This window comes from Echeneis naucrates, chromosome 15, assembly GCF_900963305.1.
Source record: "Echeneis naucrates chromosome 15, fEcheNa1.1, whole genome shotgun sequence".
Taxonomy (NCBI): Eukaryota; Metazoa; Chordata; class Actinopteri; order Carangiformes; family Echeneidae; genus Echeneis; species Echeneis naucrates.
In genome coordinates, this window is record NC_042525.1 from 7,164,692 (window position 1) to 7,191,264 (window position 26,573).

The window sequence follows — 26,573 nt, forward strand, 5'->3', positions numbered from 1 at the left end:
CAGCTGCCTCAGTGAATATTCCAAAAGATTCTTTTTCGGTTCATAAGCTCTTTATTCCAAGTAGCCATAATTTCAGCAGCGTGTCATAAAGAAACTTTGATTGATACACTTTGCTCTAAAAAGTTAAGGCTAGCACTGAACATTCGCAGGGTGTTGATGTTTTCTCACATTACCAGAGATGTTAATAAACTGCATCTGCCTGCAGGCTGTCTGTACTTAGTTTTCCCTTCTTTATAGGTTGCTGCTTAACATACTACAGCTTCCTATTTCTTATTTGTATCACGCAACTCCACAGCTCTAGAAAAATAGATCCGCTCAAAAGATATAAACTGGAGGGCCAGTGATAAATGATCTGAGCTGTTGTTTGCATCTGGAACCATTTTTTAGCTAGTTATCACTCTGCCAAACCCAAACAGGATCATCGCCACGATCTGTCCATCACATACTGTTATTTTTTTTTCTTTTTAATATATATATATATATATATATATATATATATATATATATATATATATATAGAAACTCAATATGGCACATATAAAATATATCCACCCAAGTCATTTAAGAAGCAGCATTTGTCGAAGTGATTAATAAAATATACGAGGCGGGACTCAACTTTCAACTGTATTCATGTCCCCAGCAGGGCAGTTGGTTCTGCAGCAAATGTTCCTAAAAACAATAACAACACACACCCAATCCATTTAAAGGACCCTGAGAACATTGATGAGGAGTCAACAATAATAACAGTCGGCCTTGCAAGGAGACGCAGCGACCAGAGAAATAAATAATGATGATAAAATGGTAAAATACAGAGTAAAGTGCTATGACTTTACAGTGCAAGGATTATAAAGTGCAAAGTATACCATACTGATGATGAAAACAACCACAATTACAATCTGTATCAACAAAAAGAAAGCATCTGGATTAAAAGCTAACTAACTCCACTCGTCTGCATTGAAAATAGAAGTGACAGTAGGAATGAAGGAGTGTTCGTACCTGTTGCTCTTCGCAGGGGGCAGCTATACCTCGAGCCAGAAGGTTGTGGGCGGCATCTGACAGGATGCTTTTGGCCTTGCTCCCTACCTGCCTGGTGGTAATGTCAGACACTGCGCTCTGCTGCAGTCCCAGTGTCTTACTGCTCAACTTCACAAGTTTGCAAAGTGAATTCTTAGTTTTGATGCCGAGGTTTCCACACCAGCACATAAGCGAGAAGGTAGGAACTGATTCGATGCAAGATTTGTGAAAAAGAGTCACGAGGGACCTATCCACGTGAAAAAAAAAGGACAATTTCTGCAGACAGAACAAGTATTGCTGAGCCTTCGTACACACTTTTTCATCTTTTTCATTAAAATTCAGTTTAATATCGATAAGAGTCCCAAGATACGAATGAGGTTAATATTGTAGCATTTCAAGGCTTCAGGTCAGTCAGTGTTTTGAATGGCTTTTTGGTTGGACAACCTGGCAAACAGTGATGTGTGTTGTTAACACAGGTTTCACAAAAGGTGACAAAAAATATGTCACTAAAAACCCCAGTGATTCATGACATACAGAATCTTAGTAGTCTCTTACAAAAGGCCGGTCGCTAACGAATGACTCAGTGAGACTGGAGAGGTTGTCTGGTGCATCAAACACACACACACACACACACACACACAAAACTCTGCTTTTACAGCCTCCTTTTGTTGATACTTCTGTTGAAGCTTTTCCAAACCATTAGTAATTTTTTTTTAAGAGGAAGGAACTTTATAGAAGAGGAAACTGCTATATCAGACTGAAGGTGAACGTTTGGCAGTGATGACATTGAAGGCTTCATAAAATAATACAATTTGTTTTCATTTGAGTTACAAGTATCATGTTTTTTATCCTGTTTTCTGCAATAATCTAAAGGACAACGGAAAAATCTTATTACATTTTTGTTGAGGGAAATAGGATGACTCCTCTTGACTGTTCAAATGTGCTCTGTTTTCATTTTCTCACTCGGTTTTTCACCAACTACTGATAGGCTCTAACGTCAAAATGTTACCAATCTAACAGGCAAAACTCGCTAAATTCCCTTGTTCTTTCAGCTGTCTAATTTCCTTCTGTGTATCCATGGTCTTATTTTTCCAGACAGTTTGGATGCTTTAAAGATGATTTAGTGTTTTCTGTTATTTTTATTAGCCTTCTTCAGGGTTCTACATATCACCTCCTGCTAATCTGGGCCACTCTGTGGACAATAACCTAAGAGTTGCAACCTGACACACTACCATCCTACAAAAAAGACCGTAGACCAAATGTTTTTCATCATCAAGCCAACTTCTGCTTTTGTGTTTATGACTTAGCAAGCCAGCAAGTTGTAGACCAAAACTTTGGCCGACTTTCCAAGGGTGGGTCGTTGTGTGAATTTTCGCCAGAGGCTGATACTTTTGATTATTCTGGTACCAAATGATCGCAGCATTAAATGTGCACCGTAAGTATTTCAAATGACCTATAAATTACAAGAGGTGATTAAAATTTTCCAATTAGCACATTTTTCTAATAGAAATGGCGTAAAACAGAGTCTTTACTGACGGCGGTCCTCAGAATGCAAAGATTCTGCTTGGCTGGACTGACTGCAGGAGCAGCAGGGCACTTGGCATAGAAGTTGCTCAGCCGTTCCACAGTCCGTGTAAAACTCTCAGCAAGCACCCTCGTACCAAACACAGCAATCTAATCTTTCTGCGCCACACTATGTATATGGCTGACTTTTTTAACCCTGATATCATCAGATGAGATCAGTCAAAAGTGATAACTCCTTTTTTTTTTTTGTTGTTGTTGTTGTTGTACCTGTGGAAACCTTCTGTTGTGTAATCCTTAGTAAAGTACTATCGCTGTCTTTTATCTTGCATTCAGAAAAGTAGTTGATATACTGATGTAAATGCGAAATTATCAGTTCTTTCTTTACTTTGCCAAACAAGCAACCCACAGCAAATGGAGGAGAGTAAGAACAGGAAATGGAATTGATGCCTGAAGAATTGAGCTTGTGAAACATTAATGGATATTTAAGATAACTTCAGTCAGAATTATTAATGGTCTACCTTTGTACACAAGTTGCCCATACCTCCTGTTAAAGATTCATGTTAAGAGTGATTAGACAGCTGAAAACAATACACTGTGAAATGTGGAAATGTGCAGCACTACCACTTGCAGATGTGACAAGCGTTTCAATTTCAAATTAATGTTAGATCACAGAACACAAAGAAAATATAGGTATACAGTTCAAAGCTGCTTTGGTTCATTATATTTCCACAGAAATAAAGTCAAAGCTCCAAGGATTTAACGTTGCTTAAACACAAACATCAAACATTCTGCATCAGCACATCAGTTAAGTATTGATTTTGAGAAATTTCTGTTAGCTTTGCATTGTTCTGAGACTGAAAAGAATCTAATGGTATACTGTCTGCAGCACCTCTGACTCAGGAGAGGCCTTCTGCAGCTGCTCTCGTCCCTTCGTGCCCATGCAGATTTTTGTCAGAAGGCATTTCACAATCTGGTGCCACATGTCACTCTGTTTACCTCTGTCGCTCCTATTCAATTTCACCATATTACACAAATTCCCAGCAAAGCGGAAATACTATGTGGCATTATTTCACCTCAGTGGATGCATCTCAAGGAGACAGTTGGTGAGCTTCTTTGCTAATGATAAGTTTTAATAGCAACCACCTCCACCAGCACTGAGTACTAAATACTTCACAATGACGAGTTAGCCAACAGAAACTACTGAGTAATAGACGTAGACCTAAAAGAATATTTCTGTTGATATTGTTTTTATGGCTCTGGAAATACTGCTCATGCCTGAAGAGAGTAATAAAAATCTGGAGATTTACTCACTAAATCAAAATTATAATCCTATCAGGTCATATGTCTTGGGAGTTATAAGGGGCCTTGGTCGAATTCAAGTGTACCTTTTTCACGCCTGAAGTTAACTCTCTCACTCTCCCTCACTCATTTTGTGCCGCTTATCTGTCTGAGCTTTGGCGGGGGTGGGGAGGGGTTGCAGGAGCCAATCCCAGCCAACATAGACCCTGGACAGGTTGCCAGTCTGTTAAAGGGCCCCTGAAGTTAATTGACTAAAAAAATAAATAAATTGGCTAAGGCTAAAATTAGACACTTTGAGGATTTTGATTTAACCCAATTTTGTCCCTATCCCTAAAAGCTATTGTGACAACTGTGACCTATTTTTTTTTTTTTTTTATGTGAACAATACATCTCTTTTTTCTAGTTGGTAAAATAACTAAGTATTTAATGGATATAATTAGATAGCACAGCTTGTGATGTTATGTTCTACTAATATGTAATGGCAAGTTTCAAATAGCTTAATTAATAAATGAATTTTCATTCTGCTAATTCTTATGTAATTACAAGATCAAAGTATGTGTATAATGAAATGGTTACAGTTAGCTTGAGTTACTGACTAACAGAAATTCACATCATTTTTGTAATATATAGAAATTTTAATTCCTGGTCATGTAAAATTCCTATCAGCTTAGATCATTGGAGTAAATGGCACACCCAAATATTTAAGTAATGTCCTATATACATATCTGGTTTTTCTGAGGCAAAGGAAAAGCAAACAATTGTCACATCAGAACAAAAACATCACTTTGTAAATGATTATTTCAGCTGCACCACAACTTAAAAAAAATAAATAAATAAAGTATAGCTTCAATACTGTGGCCATTCAGTGAAACAACAGGCAAATGCAGCTCCACCAGTCTAGAAGTGATAACAGAAGCATTTCCAGCATTATTAATAATTTAGCATCCAAACAGAGCTGAGGGGAGCTCTGAACCCCTCTTAGCCATCGCCTGGGGCTGCAGAGGAATATGCAAGGTGTTTGCAGTGAAGAAGAGCAGTATTAGGTTTAAATCCTTAAAAAAAAAGAAAAGAAAAGAAAAGAAAGCACACACATACACAGAGAGGCATGTAATTGTGAATGAGACAGTGGAAATTTAGATTCAGTCCCCTGCGTAAAATCAAGTAGACGGGTACGCTGAGGTGGAATACATGAGAGAGCATTATTGAATCAACTACGCATTCAGAATAACTAAACTTTAGATTGTAATTGATTTCCATGGATTATTGTGCTACCCTGGTGAATACTGGGTGTAAAGCAAAGCCCCCCCCCCCCATCCCCCCCGCCAACAAACAGCTACTAATGAAAATAGAGAAGGCTTGAAGAGGTGATAGTATTTGAAAACAGGTCATCATCTAATAGCATTCAGAAAAGAAAATATTTCACTAACCAGCCGGATTGTATTGTGTAGCAATAGTGCCATCTTTTGGTAACCTGTGAAGGTGATGATAATTCAGCTCCAATTAACTCGGGTCACTTTTTAACTTGTGTGTTGAAAATGTGTTTATTTTGCAGCCATCAACATAACTCGTGCCAGATTCAGTGGAAGTGATGAGTTTGGTTACACCTCCTTTGTGGCTTATTCCCCTCTCCCGAGCTTCACTCTCTTCTATGAGTTCAGCTTGAGCTTCACACTCGCCAGCAATTCATCCGCTGTGAAAGACAACCTGATCCTGTTCGCTGGGCATAAAGGACAAGGTGAGCTCAATCCTGACACACCACACAGCAATTTAAAATCATCCTTACGCTCAAATGAAAAGAGGGAAACAACGCTGAGATGTCTCCTTAGTTGGATTTTCGATGTCAAATTTCATTAAGGGTTTTAAGGGAAAAGAAATTGCTGTTTTGAGAGTTTTCACCCGCTGTGTTAATATGCTACCTAATAGATTTCCACTCTCTTCTGAGATCCTCTAATCAACCCTATTCACAAAGGATTTTCTTTCTTGGCACATTTTGAGACATTAGTAATGACTCCTCTGGCAGTCCAGCAGATAGTTGATTTCCAGCTAAACTGTTTATTGTTATTGACTTTCAGAAAGACGCACGTTGGTTTTGATGGGATCTAATATACATGTGAGCCTAGCATATCAAAATAACTCCTGTTAATTGCCATAAACAGACTTTGAGGCGTAGATGCACTGTGATGCTGTCAGCTACCCTCATGTTAAATTAGCATCTTCCTCTTCCTCCTCCGGGGGTCAGCTTTGGTAGCAGGTAACCAACATGTCATTGTCTCTGGCATATTTCATCAAAAGAATGTGAAGGGGGGGAAAAAAAAAAAAACACTGATCTGGATCTCCCACACTTGTTTTCTCTTGAGGATACAATTCATCATGGTGGAAGCAAAAAAAACGAGCAATATGAATAATAAAACATTTGTCAGACGACTGAAAGGCAGCATCTGAAATGGTACAAATTCAAAGGCACAACATAAGAACAGATGAAATATAAACACTTCACATGATAATTGGACTAATGAAGTGGCTTCTTTAAGAACCTCCATTAACGGTGCAGATCTCGTTTTTCGACAGCAGTTGTCAAGTTACATGAAATCAACCAAGCAGAGAGGGAGTGCACACGAGACAACACACACTACTGTAAATTTCATCTTCAAGCACACAGATGTATCACTTGTTTGTATATATGTGATATATGAGACGTTATATGGGGCAGTTTTAATGAAAGCAGGCCACATCTTTTCACCCGAGTTTGTTTTTCGTATTAAGCTGGTTGTGCATCCAATATTTTACGTCTGCTGTAATAATGGCAAACGTTTCGTGTTTTGCAGGAAATAATGGCGATGACTTCCTCGTTTTGGGAATACGAAATGGCCGAGTTTTCCATAAATTCAACCTCGGATCAGGTGTAGCAACTATAGTCAGCGATCGACTGAACCGCACGGTCAACATGCACACGGTTACGTTTGGGCGGTCTCAGAGGACGGGATGGCTGAAGGTGATTGCATGATTGGAGGAAACAGGGTACTGTACCTGACCACAGACTGCGTACATACACAGATGGAGGAGAATTTCAGGGAGGCAAGCTGTAAATAGAAACGGAAAAGTGAACTGTTTAGGTGACTCGTGACCACACCAGGCCATCACCTGTGATGCATTACATTAGATTCAACTTTGTTATCATGCAGCGCAAATGTCTTTCCAAAGAAGAGTTAAGAGATCAGCCTCGAACCAGATGATGTAGACAGAGATATGAATCGATAAAGTAATGTTTATCTAATTCAAATAATTTCTGTCCAATGATAAAGTTAGGCAGGATGTTTGAATAATATGTAGTTGAAAACTGCAGAAAGAGTGCTATGGAGTCAGCCAAAGGGCCCAAATCCTCACAGCCTCAAAGAATTTAGTCTTTTCAAAGGCAAAAGCATGGAACTATACAAAAGTAGCTTCTATTGCTAGTCAGTGGACGCAGGCTGAAAAACTCAGTAATCAATTCAAGGTCATACATATATATATTTTTTTCACCCTTGGCTGGCTTTAAATGAATTGTGCTCCCACACTGACACTTAGAGATGTAAGACTGCAGCTTTTGTATTGACATTCAACAATGTCTTTTTTAGCTTGATGGGCAACGTAACAGGACTGGATCGTCTCCAGGGCCTCTGGTGGGCCTCAATGTTTTCAACCAGCTCTTTGTCGGTGGATATAATGAGTACGCCCCAGAGCTACTCCCACTTGGCTCCAGGTTCCGGGATGGCTTTCGGGGTAAGACTGCTATGGCTTCATTACAAATCAACACTGCTGTCTGCAGGAAGAGCTTTGGGCCTCGGAGTTTCTCTCAGGATCTCTGCTTCTTTGTAAGCAGAGGGGAAGGTGTGTAATGAAAAGGGAGTTAGAGGCTCAGACCAGGATAGAGCTTTGAGGCTGATTGTATCTGCACCCTTTAATGACCTCACGTACATTCCTCTACACAGTTGTGTGTTTGGGACAAATCTATTCCATAGGTCACTTGAACAAGGGTGCCATACAAACAATCTTTGTCATCGTCAGCATCATTTATGCTCTCTTTCAGGTGTAGGAATGTATTCTGCAGGGCATTCATTGTGGCTGCTAATGTGCTGAGCTGTGGAGCAAAATTGCCATAACCATAATAATGACAACAGCTATGAATATCATCATAACCATATTCAGCAGTTTCTGCACTATAGCAATGAGGCTTGTTATTATAAATGTCATGGCTGATCCATATGAGGTGAACAAGAGCTTTTCATGTTTAAAGACTGGAGCCATTTTGTGCATTTGCTTATTTATCACTGTATAATTCATTTTTCTGCTCAGCAAATAAAACAAACAAACAAAAAAAAAAAAATCAAATCAGCTGTGACAAAGCATCAGTTTGCCCCTGTATCAGTGTGCCATGGTCCTCTGTGGTGGTAAGTACTACCTGAGCTGGGCGACAGTGGTGGAACCATAACCTTTCTGCTCAGGATGTAATGAGAACTCATGAGCGTCTAATCAGATCTGTGTGACCTTCCTGGAGCCCTAATCATGATGGCTGGCAGTGAACACACTGATAATGCACTTCACTCCCAGTTATCAACAGATCCTCACTCCCATGTAGAAAGGTGGCAGTGAAGCTGCTGGGGTGAGGGAAGGGGGGGGGGGGGGGGTCAGTTACCCAGTTTAAGCTCTTAATCAAATAAGGAGAAACAGGGGTGTTTCTGCTGGAATGTGTCTGCTTAAAACTGCAATTTCACGCTGCTTTGATGCCATCATTTGTTCTGTTATTTCCGAGATCTTGAACCTGTTGAACCGCAGTCATTTTTCGGCATATTTAAGTTTTACCACGAGAAGTTAGAAGAAAATATTCTTCTGAAACAATGTGAAAGCTTTGCAAGAAAATGTTTCCTGCAAAAACCCATTAAGTCCACATTTTCTCTAAGGTGTAATTGTCAGACTTTATTGGTTCTCTTGAAAGAGTCAGGGTGTGCAGCCAAAACAAAAATAACCGGCTTTTATAATCTTCCTTATAAATCTAGTTTGCTCTGCGAGGGTCTGCGTTTGCAGCACTGCAACCATCACTTGAGTCTGCCAACTAGACAGCATCATGCCATGAATATTCATGAATGAGCATGACATTTCCCCTGCATCCTGTTTATGCCAATGACTAATGCAGCAGAGAGAAGGGAGTCTGCATGTGGCGATGACTACAAGGCTTGTGCTCAGGCCTTGTATTTATAGAAGGCCCTGTGCTCTGCAGGTACAGGCCAAAGCAAATATTGTCTTGATAAAATTGAATTATGAAAGCAAAAAGCAAATATGATGAGAGCGATGCGTGATGACTGGAGGGGGGGGGGAGCAACACTTGGATCCAAAATCTCTGAAAACGTGGGTGAGAGTTGTAGATGCACGATTCCATCAAATCCAGTATTGAATAAAGATGTGCAGATTTAAGTATGTATCTTTGATTTAAACCCTGTTGTCACATGATAAAATAAACAACCATCAAACAGATTCATTTCGAACACTCCACACATTATGGAGCGGTTTCCTTTCTCGGCCTTATTAGTGTACGAAAAAGAATTCAGATTTTGATCACATTTTAGCGTGCGCTTTTTTTGCCGCCACACAAGCAAAACAAAGAATTTAGTTTCCATCCAATAATCCTCTTTCAGATAACTCTCTGACATTCTGTTTGCCTGCTGGTGTGTTTGTTCTTTTTCGCAGGATGCATTTTTGATGTGCAGTTTCGCACAGGAAGAGACAGAAAGTTCCAAGTACTGGGACAGCCTGCGGGACAGCCAGCCTTCGGGCGCAGTGTGGGTCAGTGTGGAGTCACACCGTGTGTTCATGTTCACTGCAGGAACGGGGGAACATGCGTAGACTCCGGCTCATCTGTGTAGTGAGTAAAAAAAAAAAAACAATGTTTTGGTTTACGCTGAATATTTGTAACGACTCTCAACAACTAATGAGTAACACATGAAGGCCTTACTGTGTTATGTCGTGCCGTGACTAGGCAGCTATGACCTACAGAAAATTGGTTACACAGTGCGAGTACAGTGAAAAGGAGTGACGGTGTTTACAAGCTCTTCTCAGCGTCTGACTGTGTCCATGTGCAGTTGCCAGTGCCCATTTGGATGGAAGGGAGCGCTCTGTTCTGAGAGCGTGTCTGTGTGTGATGCCGAACACAGACCCCCTCCCCAGTGTGCCCACGGCTCCACCTGCATCCCTCTCCCAAATGGCTATACCTGCCACTGCCCCCTGGGGACTGCTGGGCTCTACTGCGAGCAAGGTTGAACACTACACCCGAACATATTTTTTCGTTAAAAAGACCAGGAGTTTTTACCAATCCATAATTGAACTGCCGCGCTGTCTTTGTCTGCTCAGCCGTGACCATCAGTGATCCATTCTTCAGTGGGAACACGTCTTCGTGGATGTCTTTCCCTCCCATGAGTATCAGACACAGGACTGTTTTGCAGCTGCAGTTCCAGCCCGTATCACCAGAAGGCATCCTTGTCTACACTGCACAGCATCTCGGTGCAAGAGCTGGTGAGGACATTCGCCTCCAGACTCAGACTTTTGATTCATAGTGAAAAACAAAATACTGTGTCGACTGTGTAAAAGCCACAGCATATGGACCAGTGGCACTATATAAACTTTCTGTCCGGCCACCACAGGTAACGTTGTGTCAACAAGTCATTCTTAAGTTGGCGCATATATGAAAGAATAATATATAATAGAAACCTATACTGGGTTATAATTTAATGTATAAATTCATGTGCAAAATGAATGGAACTGCATCGGTGTCTGAAAAGAGCTATTTTCAGCATATTGTCATCATATGGTGAATCGATACCACCAGTGTGTTTGGCGAAAATTTACAATACCTAACAAATGATTTGGATTTCAAATTTAGCACTGAAGCTAAACTGGCATCAGTTGCATCCCAACTGTAATGAGTCACATGAAGGTAGTCTGTCTGATGTCAGTCTGCATTTTAATCGGTCCATGTAAACGTGACATTTAAGTCTCATTTTAGACAAAAACAAACATATTGTCTAATAGATCTTTAGTGTTGTCATTCCCAACTGGACACCATGAGACTGGCTCATTTGAATTCATTTGAACTTCAAAGCAAGCCCACAGACTTAATTCAATATTTGAGACCTGGAGAGTGCCAAGACATAATGTAAAATGAAATGAAATCAAAACAAACTATAAATTATGTATACATAAAGCACAAGAAGTGTTAGAGAAGAAAAATCTCATGTCATGTCCAATAACAAACACTTTTTATATGGGCCTGGTTTTCGGTAGTAAGTATGAATTGATGGTGCTTGAGACATACACTTTAATCAGCGCTCTGTAGTTTTATTTAGTTTTCTCAAGTTAATTAGGGAGATTTTATAATTGCTTTGTGTTGGCCTTTTGTGTAATGATCCATCATTTGTCTTTCTTTGAACAATGCCCTTCATGTAATCTAACCTGTTAACACGTTACATTTCTACTGTACAAATAGAAGGCAAGCTGACGTGTATTACTGGGCTTGTTTTTATTTTCCACACACAGGAGACTTCTTCTGCCTCTCTTTGAAATCGGGGTTTGTCCAGCTGCGATACAATCTGGGGGATGGCACCCACAAGCTACAGTCTGTTGGGCGAGTGGACTTGCACGGCAGGACCTGGCGCACAGTGAAGGCCGGCCGAATCGGTCACCAGGGCTTCCTCAGTCTGGATAATGAGGTGGTTAAGGAGAATGCGACCGAAGGGATGACCACGTTGGACGTTGCTACGGACATCTTTGTCGGCGGTGTGTCCACCCTGAGCTTCGTCTCCACGGATGCAACTGAAGGGGAGCCGGTGGGCTTCACCGGCGGGCTCAGAGAACTTGTAGTCAACGGTCATGAGCTTGAGTTAACAGAGATGGGGGCAGTAGGTGGAGCAAATGTTGGGGACTGGGATGGGACTGCCTGCGGATACAAGGTATGCCAAAATGGAGGTGTGTGCAGGGCAACCAGCAGCCACTCATTCACATGTATATGTCCTCCATCGTGGACTGGCACTGTGTGCAATCAGTCTGTCAGCTGTGTAAACAACATGTGCAAACACAGCTCCTTGTGCACGCCATCTAACGGGACCTCATACCGGTGCATGTGCCCCTTAGGCTGGGGAGGGAGGTACTGTGACGAAGACATATCCACAGACGCTCTCAAGTTTATGGGAAACTCGTATGTCAGGTACCGGGACCCGAGATACAACACACGAAATTTAAAATTCACACAGGTCTCCTTCAGCTTCCGCACAAGCTCCAATGCGGGTCTGATCATGTGGATGGGAAAGGCTGAGCATGAAGACGACGACTACCTCGCCGTTGGACTTGAGAGTGGCCGCCTCAAAATTGCAGTAAATCTTGGAGAAAGAATTTCCGTCCCATTAACTTTTGGAAATCGTACACTTTGCTGCGGCAAGTGGGATAATGTCTCGCTCTCTCTCAACAGCACTAAACTTCAAGTGTTCCTGAACAGGGAGAGAATCCTCTTTGAGGATTTAGACCCATTCGAGCGATATGTGGCCTTAAACTATGGGGGTCAGCTTTACTTTGGAGGGTTTGAATTACACAGAATTGTATCAACTGTCACCTCAGGGTTATTCTCAAAGGGTTTTGAAGGAAATCTTAAAAATGTTCATTTGTTTGGAGAAACCAAGCCATTGCTGTTTTTCAAAAATAGTGAAGGTTTTAATGTTCTTGAGGGAAATGAATAATGGTGAAACTCTGAATTTCCAGTACCTAGAAAATTTACGTGACACACTCTTAAGCCATTTTAGGTTTTATAAAGCTCTACTACCAACATTGGGAGTTGTTAGGATTTTTTTTTAAATGGAAGTTAACACTTAACCATGTTTTACAACTTAATTTTACAGCTCAAGTGTCATCTGTTTTTTTAACCCATTAGTGCAACATCTGAATCAGGACATGTTTAAAAAATGCTTTAGCTTACATGAGCTGTAGTTCTAGGTTTGATTCTTTAGATGTTTTTATAGATAACACTATCTAATCAGGGTAACAATGCACTGATACCCAAGTGGTTTTTACATTAAACAAAGACAAGTGAGAAGTTTTTCTTTTATAATCAACCATAAAAAAGGATTAGCTTTATTACGAACTGTACATAAACACACAGTGCAAAGGCACACTTCATCTCTAATGTATATTACAAGCCAAAATGTACATACTTTTCTGATAGAAAGTAAGTTTATAAAATATTTAAGCAATTTAAAAGAAATTAAGTTGAAAATGAAGCAAAGCGGCTATTTAGAGCCATCAGTTACATTTTTTCTGTTACATTCATTCCAACTGTTTGAGCTTCATTTAAACGTCTTACCCAATGGTCCACATGTAAATGATGTGAAACTGTGAAAACATTTACTGAGCATTTGTAGTCAGTAGAGCAGCTCAATAGGAACAAGACAATAAAAAGGTTAAAAATTTGAAACTGTTCCAACACTGAGTTCTTCTTGGCGCGAAAGGTATCTATGAGAAGCGTCACAGTCCCACTGAAATGATATCTCATTTGAACTGTACTGTCAATAACAAAAGGTATTGTAACTGAAGTTAATGGCATACAAGCTGCAGACCGGTGTATAAAACAAAAACCTCCACAAACAGCCGAAGAAGCTGAAGTGGTTTAAACCAGCCAAATGACCAGCGAGCTAACAGTCCATCTCAGAGCCCTGCACGGTTGCTGGCAGGGCTTCCCAAGCAAAACAAAGAAACCCCATAATTATGAGTAACTGTCTTTTGAACTTCTCCGTCCATTCTCATAATCAGAGTCCCGTCTGTGCCTGTGTCGGTCCCTGTGACGGCTGCTGTAGTCGTCGCTGTGGTGTCTCTCTTTCCTCTTCTCGCTGTAACGGTCCTCTGAGTGTCCTTGGTACCTGCTCCGTTCTCTGTACTTGTCGTCATAGCCGCGATCATGCTTTTTCTCTCGCTCTCGGTCATGATGTCGGCTCCTTTTCCCATGATGGGACTCTCTGTGATGGCTGTGCCTCCCATGGTGGTCTCTGTCCTGCTCTGTGCTTCGTGGCCTCTCCCACGGGTCGCTGTATTGCTCCTCCAGCCGCTTGTAGTCTTTGGCCAAGGTTGGAGGTTGTTCAGAAGACTGTGAGTAACTCTGAAGAGCATGTGAAGTGCTATCCTGAGGCCATGGCGCACTATTATTCTGATCCTGGGTGTTCGGGGTGGGCAAAGTGTTGGGAGGCTGACCACTTGGGTAGTCATAGCTGCCAAGTACCTGAGGCTGCTGCTGTTGCAGTGGGAATGGTGCTGCACTGTTATATGCTGGGAGAACTTGTGCCGATTGTGGTCCCTGCACTGCAGGAGGATATAGTGCTGGAGTCACTGCAGCGCCAGTCTGGGACACACCAGGAGCCTCCTTGTCAGTAGGAAACGATTGAACAGCACATTGATTTTGTTCCTCAGGTTTATTCTTAGTTTGAGAGAGCTGCAAATATCCTTGATGAAATGGCGTAACTGGATCATTTCTCTGCCCAGGAACAAGCTTAGGACTTGAAGTAGCTGGGTGGCTTGCTTTATCCGCTTGCAGCGCTGTTTTGTCTTCATTCACACTTGAATATGCTGAAGACTTTTTCAATATTCCACTTAAAGGAGGTTTTGAGCTGTTTGACTGATCTGAAGCAGCCTGGGATTTTGATTGTGACAGTGAATCCCCTTCAGACGTTCCTTTTTCAGTTTCAGACAAAAGGACAGCATCGCCTTTGTTTGCAGAGGCAGCACTGCTAGTTTCAGTCCCACTCGGAGCTGCTGACAAGCTTGCCAGGAACGCTTCAGTCGATACATCTGGAGGCTTATCTTTGAGAGAGATGTGTGCACCGTGGGTCACCAGAGCTGCATCTTTTCCTAAGGAGCCGTTAGCAGTAGATGTATCAGTCGGGCTGGAGAACTCTGACTCAGCTTTAGCAGGTTTAGCCTCTTTCTTCTTGATGATGAAACGATCCCGTGGTGCTGCAGCTGTTGTACTTTTTGAGTTTCCTGTGGAGGCTTCTGTTTTAGTTGCCTTTTGGTTATTTGAGGTGTCTTCTACCGTTGCAGTTTTTCCTCCTACGTCCGGCAGAGGTGGTAACTCCCCACCCCAACCCACTAACACACCTGGAAGAAAGCGCAGTGGTTTTTGTGATTCCTGGTTGTTAGCCTCCTCTGATACAGATGGTCCTTCAAAAGTGTCAGTAACTGGCTCATCAACATCTTCAGTAGTGTTAAGTGGTTTGTCCTCTTTTTTGTGCATAGTAGTCAACGAAGAAAGGAAAAGTTTCTCTTCCTCTTCTGCTGCTCTGGTTTCCTTAGTGGAAACAGTAACAGGCCTGATCGCAGGAATAATCCTTGCAGTTTCATTCATGTCCACGGGAAGAAAATCCTTTTTCGATCTCTGACGAATTAAGAGTCCAAGCAGAAGGTTTGCACGGTTGTTTTCTAAGCCTGTCGAGTGAAAAGATACATTAATTTCAAAGATCAGACATTATGTAATTACAAAGAGAATAATGAGTATCCAAATGAAAACAAATGCAGCAATCAGGGTACCTGGCCCATCAAAGGGAACAAGCTGATGTGGAACTTTTTCAGTGGCACCCAAAGGAATGAGATACATGTCCTTTACTTGTTTCAGGTTATTGGACACAACCCCAAAACGCCTACGACTGCTGAAGTAGGCATACAGAAGAGTATAGGAGATTTCATCTTCATCTGTCTCAGGGGAGAAGCGAATCAAGCACACCTCCTTTAATAAGAGAAAAAGCACGCGTCAGTGGAATCTTCCACTCATGTACAACTAGAGGAGAACAGTCCCTGAGAAAAATGTTGAGTTGCTTTGATCACTGTCAACCAATTGTGGGCGATTGTATTTAATCACTCAACTGTGCTTTTGGCTGCATGATCATTTTAATAAGGAAAGCTGCCAAGAACTCACTTTTGTTCCACTTGCCCGAATCTTCTCCAAGTAGTCCCACACTATCTGTGGACTTATCCTCCCACCAACTTGAATGCTGTCTGGAAGGTCCTAGTAATGGGTACAATAAAACATGCAAACCTTAGTGGCAGTACTTTTCAACAGCTGTTATAGTGTTAATTTGTTGTTATTGTCTTTACCTCAGTCAAGTTATCCAAAATGCCTGAGACTGGAAAAGCTTTTGTTACAAGCTTTGCCACAGAGTGCATGTGAATGAATCCTCGCCACAAGGACTTCAGGTTAGAAAGGAAAACAGCCTCATCGTCTCTTCCAGCAACATGATCTGACCTGTGAGGAGTATAACAGCAGTGGAGCCAGTATGCAAAAGCAACTTCCACACAAGAACCACATAGAGTATCACAAAATAAAGGCTTACCTTCCTTCATAGCCTGACTGAGCGTTTCTAAAGCTCTCTTCTAAAACAGTGAAATGTAGGTCATCTTCATTTGCTGGAGGGGTTGAGCCCTTTGTTTCCTCTGTTTTGGTGGACTGCCTCCTCACAACTGTTGTAGCTACTTTGATCACTTTGGTAGGTACCTCCTCCACAGGGGGCGCCATACGACCTTACAGAAGACACAAAGTAAAAAAGTCTGTTATATTTATATATTTGGAAAGATATTTCACTAAAGATAGAGCTTCATGGCTAAAATGAACACTACTCTTATCAGTGTTTACCTGTGCAAATTTTGCAGTGCAAGTCAAATAAATGAGACTTGTGCTGACTGGTAGTGTCTTTCTCTGCGTTTTCATTCTCTGCTTTCTTCTCAGGGGTTTTTGGAGGTTCTGCTGGGACTTCGGTTACTTTAGGAGGCGGCTCCAGCTGAGCAGAAATTTAAAAAAAAAAAAAAAAAAAAACAGACATGCTATGCCTTTTGTACTTGAAAATGAAACGTTAGTAATATTTAGCATGTTCCTTACCTCTATTGGCTCAGGTGCTTTTGCTGGTTCTTGGCTTTCAATTTCAATTTCACCCTTGTGTGTGATCTTAATGATGGGTCGTCTCTCTGCCTCTCTTTGCTCTTTCTCAATCATTTCAATTGTCTGTTAGGGACGATTTTGTGTTTTGAAACAGCTACTGAAATTTTTTAAAAATTTCATGAAGAAATGTCAAATCAAATGCTTTTAGCTTTACTTACATGTCGGTTCTCCCTCTGCCGCCACGCAGCCAATTCTTTTGATGCCAGTTCCTCAGGACTCATTCGAATTAGGTTAGCAGGAGAAATTTCCCCAATGAGAACCCGCTTAAAGAGGACCTGAAATACATTTAGAATACATAGAGATAATGGAAATGGAACTGCATTCATATTAAAGCTAAAATGCTAAGCCAAAGCATTCAGATCACTTGCCTGATTTAAAATGGCACTTACGTTATTTTTAGTATCTTTGAGGTTAAACATTAAGCTCCTGTACTTGTTCTTGTATTTGTTGTCAGTGTCTTTATACAAATGAAAGAGTTCTCTCTCTGTCTTCTTGGCAACCTCAGAAGCCTTCTCCACCGAGATCTTCAAATTTGACTCCTTCAACCTAAAATGAAGAAATGGTCAGATGGTTTATGCACTTGCTTGTCAATTTTTTGCCCAAAACAAAAGATCTGTCTCTTTTCTATTAATTTAGGAAACATGAAATGCTTACCTCTGCATAAGGATTTCTTTCAGAGAATCACGCACACTTCGCCTGATTGCGTCCACAGACACAGGTTTCTTTGAAGCTGAAGACAGACTCTTACTTTTTGCTTCTTGTTTCAGCTGAACCCCTATGAGGATGGAGTGACAAAATGTAGCGAGTGGATGAAGCAAAGCTATGTTTGAAAGGATTGCATATTAGTTAAGTTTCAATGCAAAGCAATATGCATATTTTGCAACGCAGGTGATGTGTAAATGTTTTGCTTAATCTTGAGCTATTATCTAATTCTAAGAGAGGCTTATTTATCTTCCCTTTGTGGTTGTACAGTTGATGATCTTCAGCAAGTGAACTGACCACAACATTATGTAGGCAAACTGTAGTAGGCCGCAAGATGACACCGACACTAGCTTCCCAATATGGAAGCAAACAGTGACAACAGAGGCATGCGGCATAACAGTGTGCAGCTATTTAAAGAGCCTCGTTACCCCAACTGTAGTTTTACATCAGTATTTATACCTCCCAAAATATACGCACTCAATTCAAACTCAAATATGAGTTTTCAACACATTAACAATGGCCTGTGGGCGGCAATTTCTGGGGAGGGTACATCTGTATCGTTTTTAAATATGCACAACCTTCGTTTGGAATTTTCACACCGACAACATGATACACACACATGTACTACCACACCGCATTGAAATGCACCTCAAACAAGTACATGGCTAGTTGTAGCATTCCAGCATTATATTTAGTTTCAGAAGACCCCAAATGAGAATTTGATACATTTTTCTCTTATCTGATTAAAGACAATTTTCAATCTTGAGACTTTGTGGTGCTGAAATGTCTAGACTATTACAACATACCTGTTTTATGAGTTACATCTGTGGACTGTCTTCTGTCAGGATCCTATAGAGTAATAAAAAAAAAAAAAAAAAAAAAACACTTAGACATATGAAGATTTCTGGCCATCAAGGTAAATATTTTATATTTTATTAAAAAGAAAAAGAAAAAAAAAAAAATCAGGGTGAGTTTTATTTGCAGAAAAAAAATGTACAAATGTACATGTTAACCACACCCCCATGTGTAAGCCTCCTGCCATGTAAAAGCAAAAAGACAACAAACCCTTGTAGTGGTAACACACTGGCTATGATTAAAATCAGAGGATGAATTAGCTGGAAGAAAAAAAAAATGACACGTCTGTCTGTGAAAGAGTTAAATTTCTTAAATCCATTACCAAACATCTCTATTATGAGAACTCGCGGTGTTCCTGCTTACCTTTCTTACTGGTCTGACCCCCCCTGATGTGAGTGTCTGGGAGGGTCCTGGTTTGGGTTTAGGAGGTAGCTTGTGATCCTGTACCTCAGTCTTAACTTCTGGTTTGGCTGCACTTGGGGGCTCAGGCTCCACCTTTTTGCTTTCCTCCTCACAGCATTTCAAGCATACGTACATCTGGTCCTCCTCCTCCATTTCCCGGACTTTCATCAGATCGAGACCAACACAGTCGCCATGGAACCAGTCATCACAGCGACCACAGCCTACCATGAACCTAGCCAAATTAGAGCTATTATTAAAAAGTGTGATTGCAAATGAACATTCTGAGCACAAAGTCTACTATGACGTTCAAAAAAAAATTTTTTTTCAATTAAATTTGTTTATACAGACATGCTTATATTAAACAGGCAACAGATCATCTTATAATAATACAAATATGATTCACTAGCTTTCACCTAACTTTCATAATGTCATCATCTCATCTTATTTCATGCTGTGCTGTACACTGTATGACTTTCAACAATTCATGTTCTGGAACAGAAATAAAATTCACATGTAACTTATACAATTGCCTATTCGGTCTGAGTAGCAATATGCTTTTCAAATTGAGCAATATTTATATTTAGTTGAGCAGGATCGCTTACGTGTTATTGTGGTGTTTTTTGCACAAGCCACAACAGTTATTTCCATCCCATACAGTCTCACTGTTAGCCAGTTGCTCCTCAGCCATTTCCTTCTTCACAACAGGAGCATTATCTGGGATAAACAGTTGGGGCTCCTCCACAGAGATGCTTCTTGCATTTTTACTTTTCTGTCTTTGAATGATCTTTTCAGGCTTTTTCAACTTGGGCTTTTCCTGCCCCCCTTCTTCAGGCATTTTTAATGTTTGGCTCTGACGACCATGAGCTGGTTGAGCAGTCTGAAGTTTGGAGCTATTTGAAGGAGGATTACGTTTGGTTGGTGCCTGCTGATCACCAACGCGGTTGCAGGATGATGGGCTCTTCTTGACGATGGAGCTTGGGGAACTTGGTAATTTTGGCTTCACTTTATCTCCTGTGCCCTGTATCTTCTGCACTTTAGCTGCATGCTCACTTTGGGTATTTTCTGCAGGCCTTTTTAATGGTGCAATGTCTTTCTTTTCTTTTGGAGATTTCACTTTGTGCAGGTCACCTCCTTGGCTGATTTTTGATGCTGGGGTTTGGGATACTTTTTGCTCCTTTGTTGCATTGCTTGGTTTACATGAAACCAAGTCTTTATTCCTGTTAGAAGTCAGTCCTTGTTTAGACTTCAGTAGACTTTTGGCCACTATGTGTTGCTTTTCCTTATTATCAGTCTCATTAACAGGATTACTGCTGTTGTCATTGGTTTGTGGCTGTTTGGTGTCATCTTTTTCTTGACTGACAGGCTTTTGCTTCCCAGAAATGCTCTGATTGTCAAGCTCTATCTGTTGAGCACAGGAGCTCCCGACTACTGTCCCATTAGAGGTCTGCACATCATTAGGATTCACATATGGGCCCAGACCAAGGGCTGCATCATCAGCAGAGTTCTTTTCAGCTACATCCATTTCTGCCACATTCTCAGGTATGGGATTCTGTACATTGACAGCATCACCTGGCAACATGGTTAAACCAATGTCCCCACCATATGAAATACCACCATCTAAGCATGCAGCCTGACTTGCATCAACATTCTGAGCATAGGAGGGGCCTGGAAGCAACTCAATCTTGAATCCTCCAATTGTGACAGTCAATCGTCTTAATACAACTGTCGGCTTCAGCCATACTCCACCATCAAGATCATTGACATTGATACGTCCTCCAAGAATTAATTCATTCTTTAATTGAGCACCTTTCACCCCTTTCTCAATTAGAAATGACTTCTGCAGCCTGTTAGCTGGTTTCCTAACTGGTCGTCCTCGGGGCATGGTGTTAGTGGATGTGTTAGCAGGTGGTGGACCACCACTAGTTTCTGTTTAAAGAAGAAGGGACAAAATGTATATAAATGTACATGTAATGTAAATGTATAATTTTTATGGTTGAAACATACATACAGACAAGTATCAACTTACGTAGATGTTTCTTCTGTCTGCCAACAGGTTCCTTGGCTTGAGTGGACTCTGTAGCTGTCAGTTCACTGCTAAGAGTTGTGGGTGTTAAATTATCATCAAGGCCTGCCAACAGCAAAATAGATGCAGTTTACAATACTGCAAATCAATACAATGTGTAAATGAAAAACAGATTTATGGCACGCTTTTGTATCACTGTACATCAGCTAATAAAAATATAATAACATTTATAGAAATTGATAAACACATAATTGAAACAGATAAATTCTCCTGACATGCTGTATTAACTCAGCTTTTATAAAAAAAAAAAAAAAAAACCTCAGTGTAAGGTTAGCAAGTTATTTGTTTTGACTTAAACATACACCTCCAATAAATTTTACTCGTTAATTCTGAATGGCTTTTTTTGTTAAACAGTCACTTTGAAATCTTGGTAGGCGCTTATGTTAATCAGTATTTAATCAAAATCTGGAGCCAGTACAAACCTACGTTTAGCCATTTTTACCATCCGTTTTCTCTGTTGACATACCCGTGGACTCAGTAGCTTGAAAAGCAGAGTCCTCGTTGTCCAGCAGATTGAACTGAGAGCTTGCACATCCAAACATAGGATCTTTGTCACTGAGCATGTTTTTCAGTGAATCTTCTAGACGGAGTCCTGAACCAAACTCATTACTGGCTTCACATTCCAAATTCTGACCGATAATCAGGGAGTCATCCAACTGGTCACTGGGTGTTAAATGGTTAAAGGTGTCCACAATATCCATGAATGCTGCTGCCTTCCTGCATTAGAACAACACAGATGGAGTGTGAGAGTTGGGGGGGGGGGGGGGGGGGGGGAACTATTAATAACCCATTTTGATCAAAGAAAAGTTATGTCAGTAATTCTTCCATGCACCTATAATGCATCATGTGCATCACACTAGATAACATATGAGGGTTCAGAGGACATTATGGGCCACCACTGATGCTCTAAGCAAATATTAAATTTTTTTTTTTTTTTTTTTTTTTTTGTAAAGGCCAGATAAGTTTGAGACAACTTCTCTCTGCCTACTGACAAACAGCCTTACAAAAGATACAAGCACTTTTGCACGGTCTGCAATGGACAACTGTTACTGTAGAGGTTTTACTATGGATTAAATCAATCGTTCAAGTTGTTGGACAGACAACTTAAAACTTTTGTCTGATGCCCCCATCAGCTGTTCATGGTACACGCTTTGCTGGGGTGCTACGTTGAGCCAACATGGCTAGCTTGTTTCACATATATTTACATACGTTTAGCCACTCCCGTGGGTCGCCAATGTTTACCCTACCCAAAAAAATGTACCGCGTCGATAATATGACGTATGCCTAAATGGTTTACAACAAGGAAACAAGAAAAATAATTCATATTAGCCCCCGTTAGTTGTTTTGTTTGTTTGTTTGTGTTAGCGTGTGGCTAACGTTAAATAATCTGCAAGTTACCATCTTAAAGTACAACAGCACAACTCGAGCAGGCCAGAGCTCAGCAATGTATAAACAAGCACATTAGCTACTCAAATTTCAAATAGACTGTTTTGGATATATAGATATGTTGCCTCGGTGCCATCTAAAATTACTTATCGCCCACACCAAGAATGTATGGCCAGGTTTTAGCTGCGAGCTGTTTGCTAGTTAGCATGCTATCGTAACAACAACCCGCTCTAACGGCGTTGGGAATGTATGCTAGTGAGCTAATGTGAACTTAAGAGAGGAATTTACCACCCAGTGCAATTCACTGTTTTAAACTCAAGTAGTATTATTGGAATCCCAAACTGCACCGGAAACAGCGTGTGCCATGAAAGCAAGCACACGTTGTACAAAATGAATTAATATTCAGCCACACAGCTCGACGCTAAATCTGTCACTCAGGCTTGCTAAGTCGCGTTAGCATAGGCCCTGGATACCAAGTTTGTTTGTAGCCTTGGTAGCTACCGGGCGAGCACGCCCACAATCATCTGATCCAACGATTGTAGCTGGAATCTTTTGAAATATTTGGCCCACATGCATAAAAATATCTTACCACTGTCTCGCTGCAACGTCGGATCCAATTCGCGTACGGGTTACATACTAGCACAGCTAGTCCCAGTAACTTCCTCTAACTCAGCCGTCATTCGCCCCTGGTGCTGCAAAGCCCCTGACAAGCATCGCCGCTTGTCACGTGGTTTGTGTTTACAGGTAGCATGGCAGCCAACAGCACAGAACCGAAGTTCACCAGAAACCCGTTTAGTCAGTCTTAATGCTATTTAATCACGACTTTATCTCAGTCAGATGGCAAACTGTTGTCTGAGGCGAAGTTGACGTTTGTTTACGATTGTCAGACTCCGCTCACCCACCTGAAAGAAAAATGGAAGACAAACAGGATGTAGTTAAAGTAAAACTTTAGAAATTATTATACAGTGCAGTGATCCTAGGAATGACTGTTGTGTTATATTCTACAGGGAAATTGCCTCTGAGGTGATCTAAACCCGACTGTGACTTTGTAGATGTGCTTGATTAGCGGGGGATCCACAAACTGCACAAAAAAAAAAAAACACAAACAAAAACTACTTATGGTTCCCATCTGATCATGTTGAAGCATAACCTGGGGGTTGGAGAAAAGGTCAATAAAAGTTTAGGCAAACACCGTAGCAACTTCGCTCCAAGTATCTTCTGCTAAATTAAAAAAAAAAAAAAACGTTAAAAAAAACTCAACCGGAAGTGACGTAAAAGACAAGCTGAGTCGATTAATTGATGATTATGTAATTGACACCAAATAGGTTGAAATGTTTAGCTGCTTCACTTCTTTTTTTGTTTGTTTGTTTTTTTTAATGCGACCAACCTGAAATCAGATTACATCCTCGAGACATCTAAGACACCAGAGACGGTCATAACGAGGAAAAATGGCGTTGTGTGAATCTGCTGAGAGCTGAGCAGGTGTTAACTAATAAAAGTTAATACTGTATTCAGATCTCCACATTATGGAGCCAGTAGTCACTTTATCAACTTTGTTGTAATGCCCAATTATTGTCTGCGTTTTGTGTGAGCATGCATGTCCGCACATCGAGTCCAAGTTTTTCCTTGTTAGGGAAAGAGCGGCTAGCTTTAGCCTCTGGGGTTAATTTAGTTCCGGCGAAGAGAGACGTTTCACTGCTATTTCTGGAAACAGAACTGCGGCTATATGTAGCACTCGTTTTTAGATAAACGTGTTGGCAACGCAAAAGAGTCAAAGTATACACCATACGTGCAATATACGATAAATAGTGGAGGTGGGAAAAGTGAGCAGCTGCAGAAGGAGCCGTGTTCAGACTAAACCAGCTAAGTCTCCCTAAATCCGGTCTGAACTGCAGAAAATCTCCGGGATCATACTTCTCTCTGAAACGAGCTGCCACTTTTATTCCTGAAGGCAGAAATCCCGGCTCCTCGCCTGAGCACGGGAAAGCTAGCAGCTCTTTTCTTATCAAAAAACAGCGCACACATGTGCTGACGTGCAGGGTTAGGGTACATCCATAAAACACGTGGATCAACCAAACAAAAACAAACAAATGTACTGCAAATCCCCGACTCACTGCAAGACACTTGCTTCAACTCAACACCCTTCTTACACAAAATGGCGCGGCTATCCTCCTGAGACCTCCGAGCTTTTATTTGCTATGGTTTGATTTGCATGCCTTGTGGGTATTGTAGGCCATTTCGACTGTACACCGATCATTGTCACACGCTTTGTGATCCCGAATGAGACCCACGGGGCTAAATTAAGCAAAATGAAGCATAAAGGCGAAGAAAACCCTAAATGTCCCGTTCTCATATGGGGATGCAGGGTTTTAGGAGGCCATTGGAGGGGGGGGGGGGGTAGCTTTTCACGCATAGACAGAAATAACAGTGAAGTGAATAAAGAGTGTGGGCATCCGAGAAGTCATCTAATCAGCTGATCTCTATCAGCTGTTTCAGGGGTTACCATGGGGATTTTAATTGCTTGGTTTCAATCAAGGACAATTAACAATATGTGCCAAACTCAGGTCCACCAGTAAAATCCCCCAAAGCTTCATTCATTCATTCATTCATTCATTCATCATTCATTCATTAGACACGTGTTGTTGTTTTTTTTAATCGTAGATGTTTACATCAGAAATGACGCTTCCCGACAACCGCACGAGGGCAGTGTATAAACAGTGTGACCTCTCACCTGCTCTGTTTCTTCTTCGGCACTTCCTGAAAGAACAGGTGAGCTGTTTGTTTGTTCGTCCGTCTGTCCTACCGTGTTGTGCACCATCAACACACAGTAAGGACGTTAAACTGCTGCGAGTGATACAAAATATATAAACATCAGCAGCAAGAGAAGAAATGGTCCAAGTTAATAAACTGCAGCAAAAAAATCCATTAATTCAAGTCCAGGAAGTGAATTTCACCAGCAAAAGTCTACAATGCCAAAACCTCATAAATATACAATTTGAAAGGTATATTGACCAAATATACAGTTTGAATGTCACTCTCATTATTGGATAGTAAAGTCTACAATGCCTACGGCTAGATAGGAGGGCTGAATTTTCATTAAATTCTACCAACACTATGCTTTTATTAAAAAAAAAAAAAAATCGTTTGGCATTTTTATCAACTAGTGTTGCGTAGTGAAAGGTGTGAAGCTGTTCACAAAAAAAAGGGATTTACTTCAACAGTATTAAAATACAATAAGGAAAACGTCAGCCATGTCACCACTCTCTTTTAGGGTCAAGATGAAAATGTCAGTGGCAGGGACTGATCATGTCTAGCCTCATTAGGTCCGGCTGTATTCAATTCTCCCATCATGGAGAGTTGTGCAAAAACTATCACAGCTTTGGAAACATTAATTGGATTAATCTTGCAACCTTGGATTAATCCAAGGTTGCAAGATTATGTTTACGGTTACTGAGCTGACAAAATTCAAAGCACAGAAATTACTGTTGAATGAGTGCAGAGTTGGTGTTGGCCTAATGACACTGCCGGACAAATTCTGCATCAAAAACTTAATATTGCTTTATTATTGAGACACAGTATGATGAAAAATAAGACAAAGAATTGATACTTTGGATAACAACTGTCCACTATTTTCTAATCATAAAGCTAACTAAAGGGCACTGTTTAATGCCCAATACCAGTATGCTAAATAATTTAGCCATACTGAATACTGAAAATTAATTAAAAGGATATTTGCTATAAGTACTGTGCACCTTAAAATGTGACTGATAAGATAGCTGTTTTTACAGCAGTTCACAGCAACCTTCTTTTTTCAAACTATTGTGGACCCTTGGACTGAGACGCAGGCTTCTCTCGAGTTTTGTTTGATTTAGGTTGTTACTGACATATTGTATAAACTTTGTTGTCTTCTTTCTGTTACAGGGGAGCACACTCAACCAAGGAACATTCCTTTCATGACAAGGTTTGTATTTGTGTACCTTTGTTCCTTACAATAGTGTGAAAATGCAGAGAAATTCAGTTTAGCAGTGTTGTATTATATAATGAGGACTGGTACTATTAGTTCTATTCCTGAGGAGCCCTTGCAGCATTTCTCACTGTATTGTACCTTGATGAATTCAGTTCTGAATTCATCAAGGTACAATATAAATATATCTGAGTAACTCTATTTACGTTTGTCAGTATTGTATGTACTAGCTGAAAAAAGTAATGGCTATAAATCAGTAAATTTTAAAATTAAATTACATGAAACCCTTGGATGGACTGAAGATACCTCTGCAAGGACAGAGCATTGTCTTATTCTCTCTTCTTACTTTGACA

The 26,573-nt window shown here is 40.7% G+C and overlaps 2 protein-coding genes across 4 annotated transcripts in view; one reads left to right on the forward strand and one right to left on the reverse strand.

The window, feature by feature from the left end:
• The window catches only part of eys (eyes shut homolog), a 133,916-nt gene extending 121,120 nt beyond the window's left edge, over nucleotides 1–12,796 (forward strand). Inside the window, exons 43-49 of the mRNA XM_029521794.1 lie at nucleotides 5,390–5,572; nucleotides 6,663–6,829; nucleotides 7,452–7,596; nucleotides 9,559–9,733; nucleotides 9,951–10,123; nucleotides 10,219–10,380; nucleotides 11,401–12,796. Of these exons, the coding sequence (XP_029377654.1) occupies nucleotides 5,390–5,572; nucleotides 6,663–6,829; nucleotides 7,452–7,596; nucleotides 9,559–9,733; nucleotides 9,951–10,123; nucleotides 10,219–10,380; nucleotides 11,401–12,593 (2,198 nt within the window). The 3' untranslated portion in view covers nucleotides 12,594–12,796. The remainder of the gene's footprint in view (nucleotides 1–5,389; nucleotides 5,573–6,662; nucleotides 6,830–7,451; nucleotides 7,597–9,558; nucleotides 9,734–9,950; nucleotides 10,124–10,218; nucleotides 10,381–11,400) is intronic.
• Nucleotides 12,797–12,943: 147 nt separating this feature from the next.
• phf3 (PHD finger protein 3) lies at nucleotides 12,944–23,007 on the reverse strand. Of its 3 annotated transcripts, none has more exons than XM_029521234.1 (16): nucleotides 22,846–23,007; nucleotides 21,337–21,587; nucleotides 20,814–20,915; nucleotides 19,390–20,713; nucleotides 18,833–19,019; nucleotides 18,337–18,379; nucleotides 17,483–17,603; nucleotides 17,218–17,374; nucleotides 16,987–17,103; nucleotides 16,769–16,891; nucleotides 16,526–16,670; nucleotides 16,227–16,413; nucleotides 15,991–16,138; nucleotides 15,812–15,901; nucleotides 15,427–15,622; nucleotides 12,944–15,324 (listed from the first exon to the last, which is right to left on the reverse strand). In XM_029521234.1, exons 2-16 carry the CDS (start codon nucleotides 21,569–21,571, stop codon nucleotides 13,613–13,615), a joined length of 4,887 nt encoding a protein of 1,628 aa, XP_029377094.1. In that variant the 5' UTR covers nucleotides 21,572–21,587; nucleotides 22,846–23,007; the 3' UTR covers nucleotides 12,944–13,612. The 3 variants fall into 3 exon arrangements, with proteins under 3 accessions (XP_029377094.1, XP_029377093.1, XP_029377092.1); XM_029521233.1 differs by having other exon boundaries at nucleotides 18,758–19,019; XM_029521232.1 differs by having other exon boundaries at nucleotides 18,749–19,019.
• Between the last annotated feature and the right edge of the window lie 3,566 nt (nucleotides 23,008–26,573).

Excerpts from the sequence above, each read along its gene's own strand:
- phf3 (XM_029521232.1), bottom strand. The coding sequence starts at position 21,571 with ATGGATATTGTGGACACCTTTAACCATTTAACACCCAGTGACCAGTTG. Across the intron at positions 16,414-16,525 it reads GCACTGCAAAATTTGCACAG|GTCGTATGGCGCCCCCTGTG; the intron begins GTAAACACTGAT and ends GTCTTCTGTAAG. Across the intron at positions 16,139-16,226 it reads CAGTCAGGCTATGAAGGAAG|GTCAGATCATGTTGCTGGAA; the intron begins GTAAGCCTTTAT and ends TACTCCTCACAG.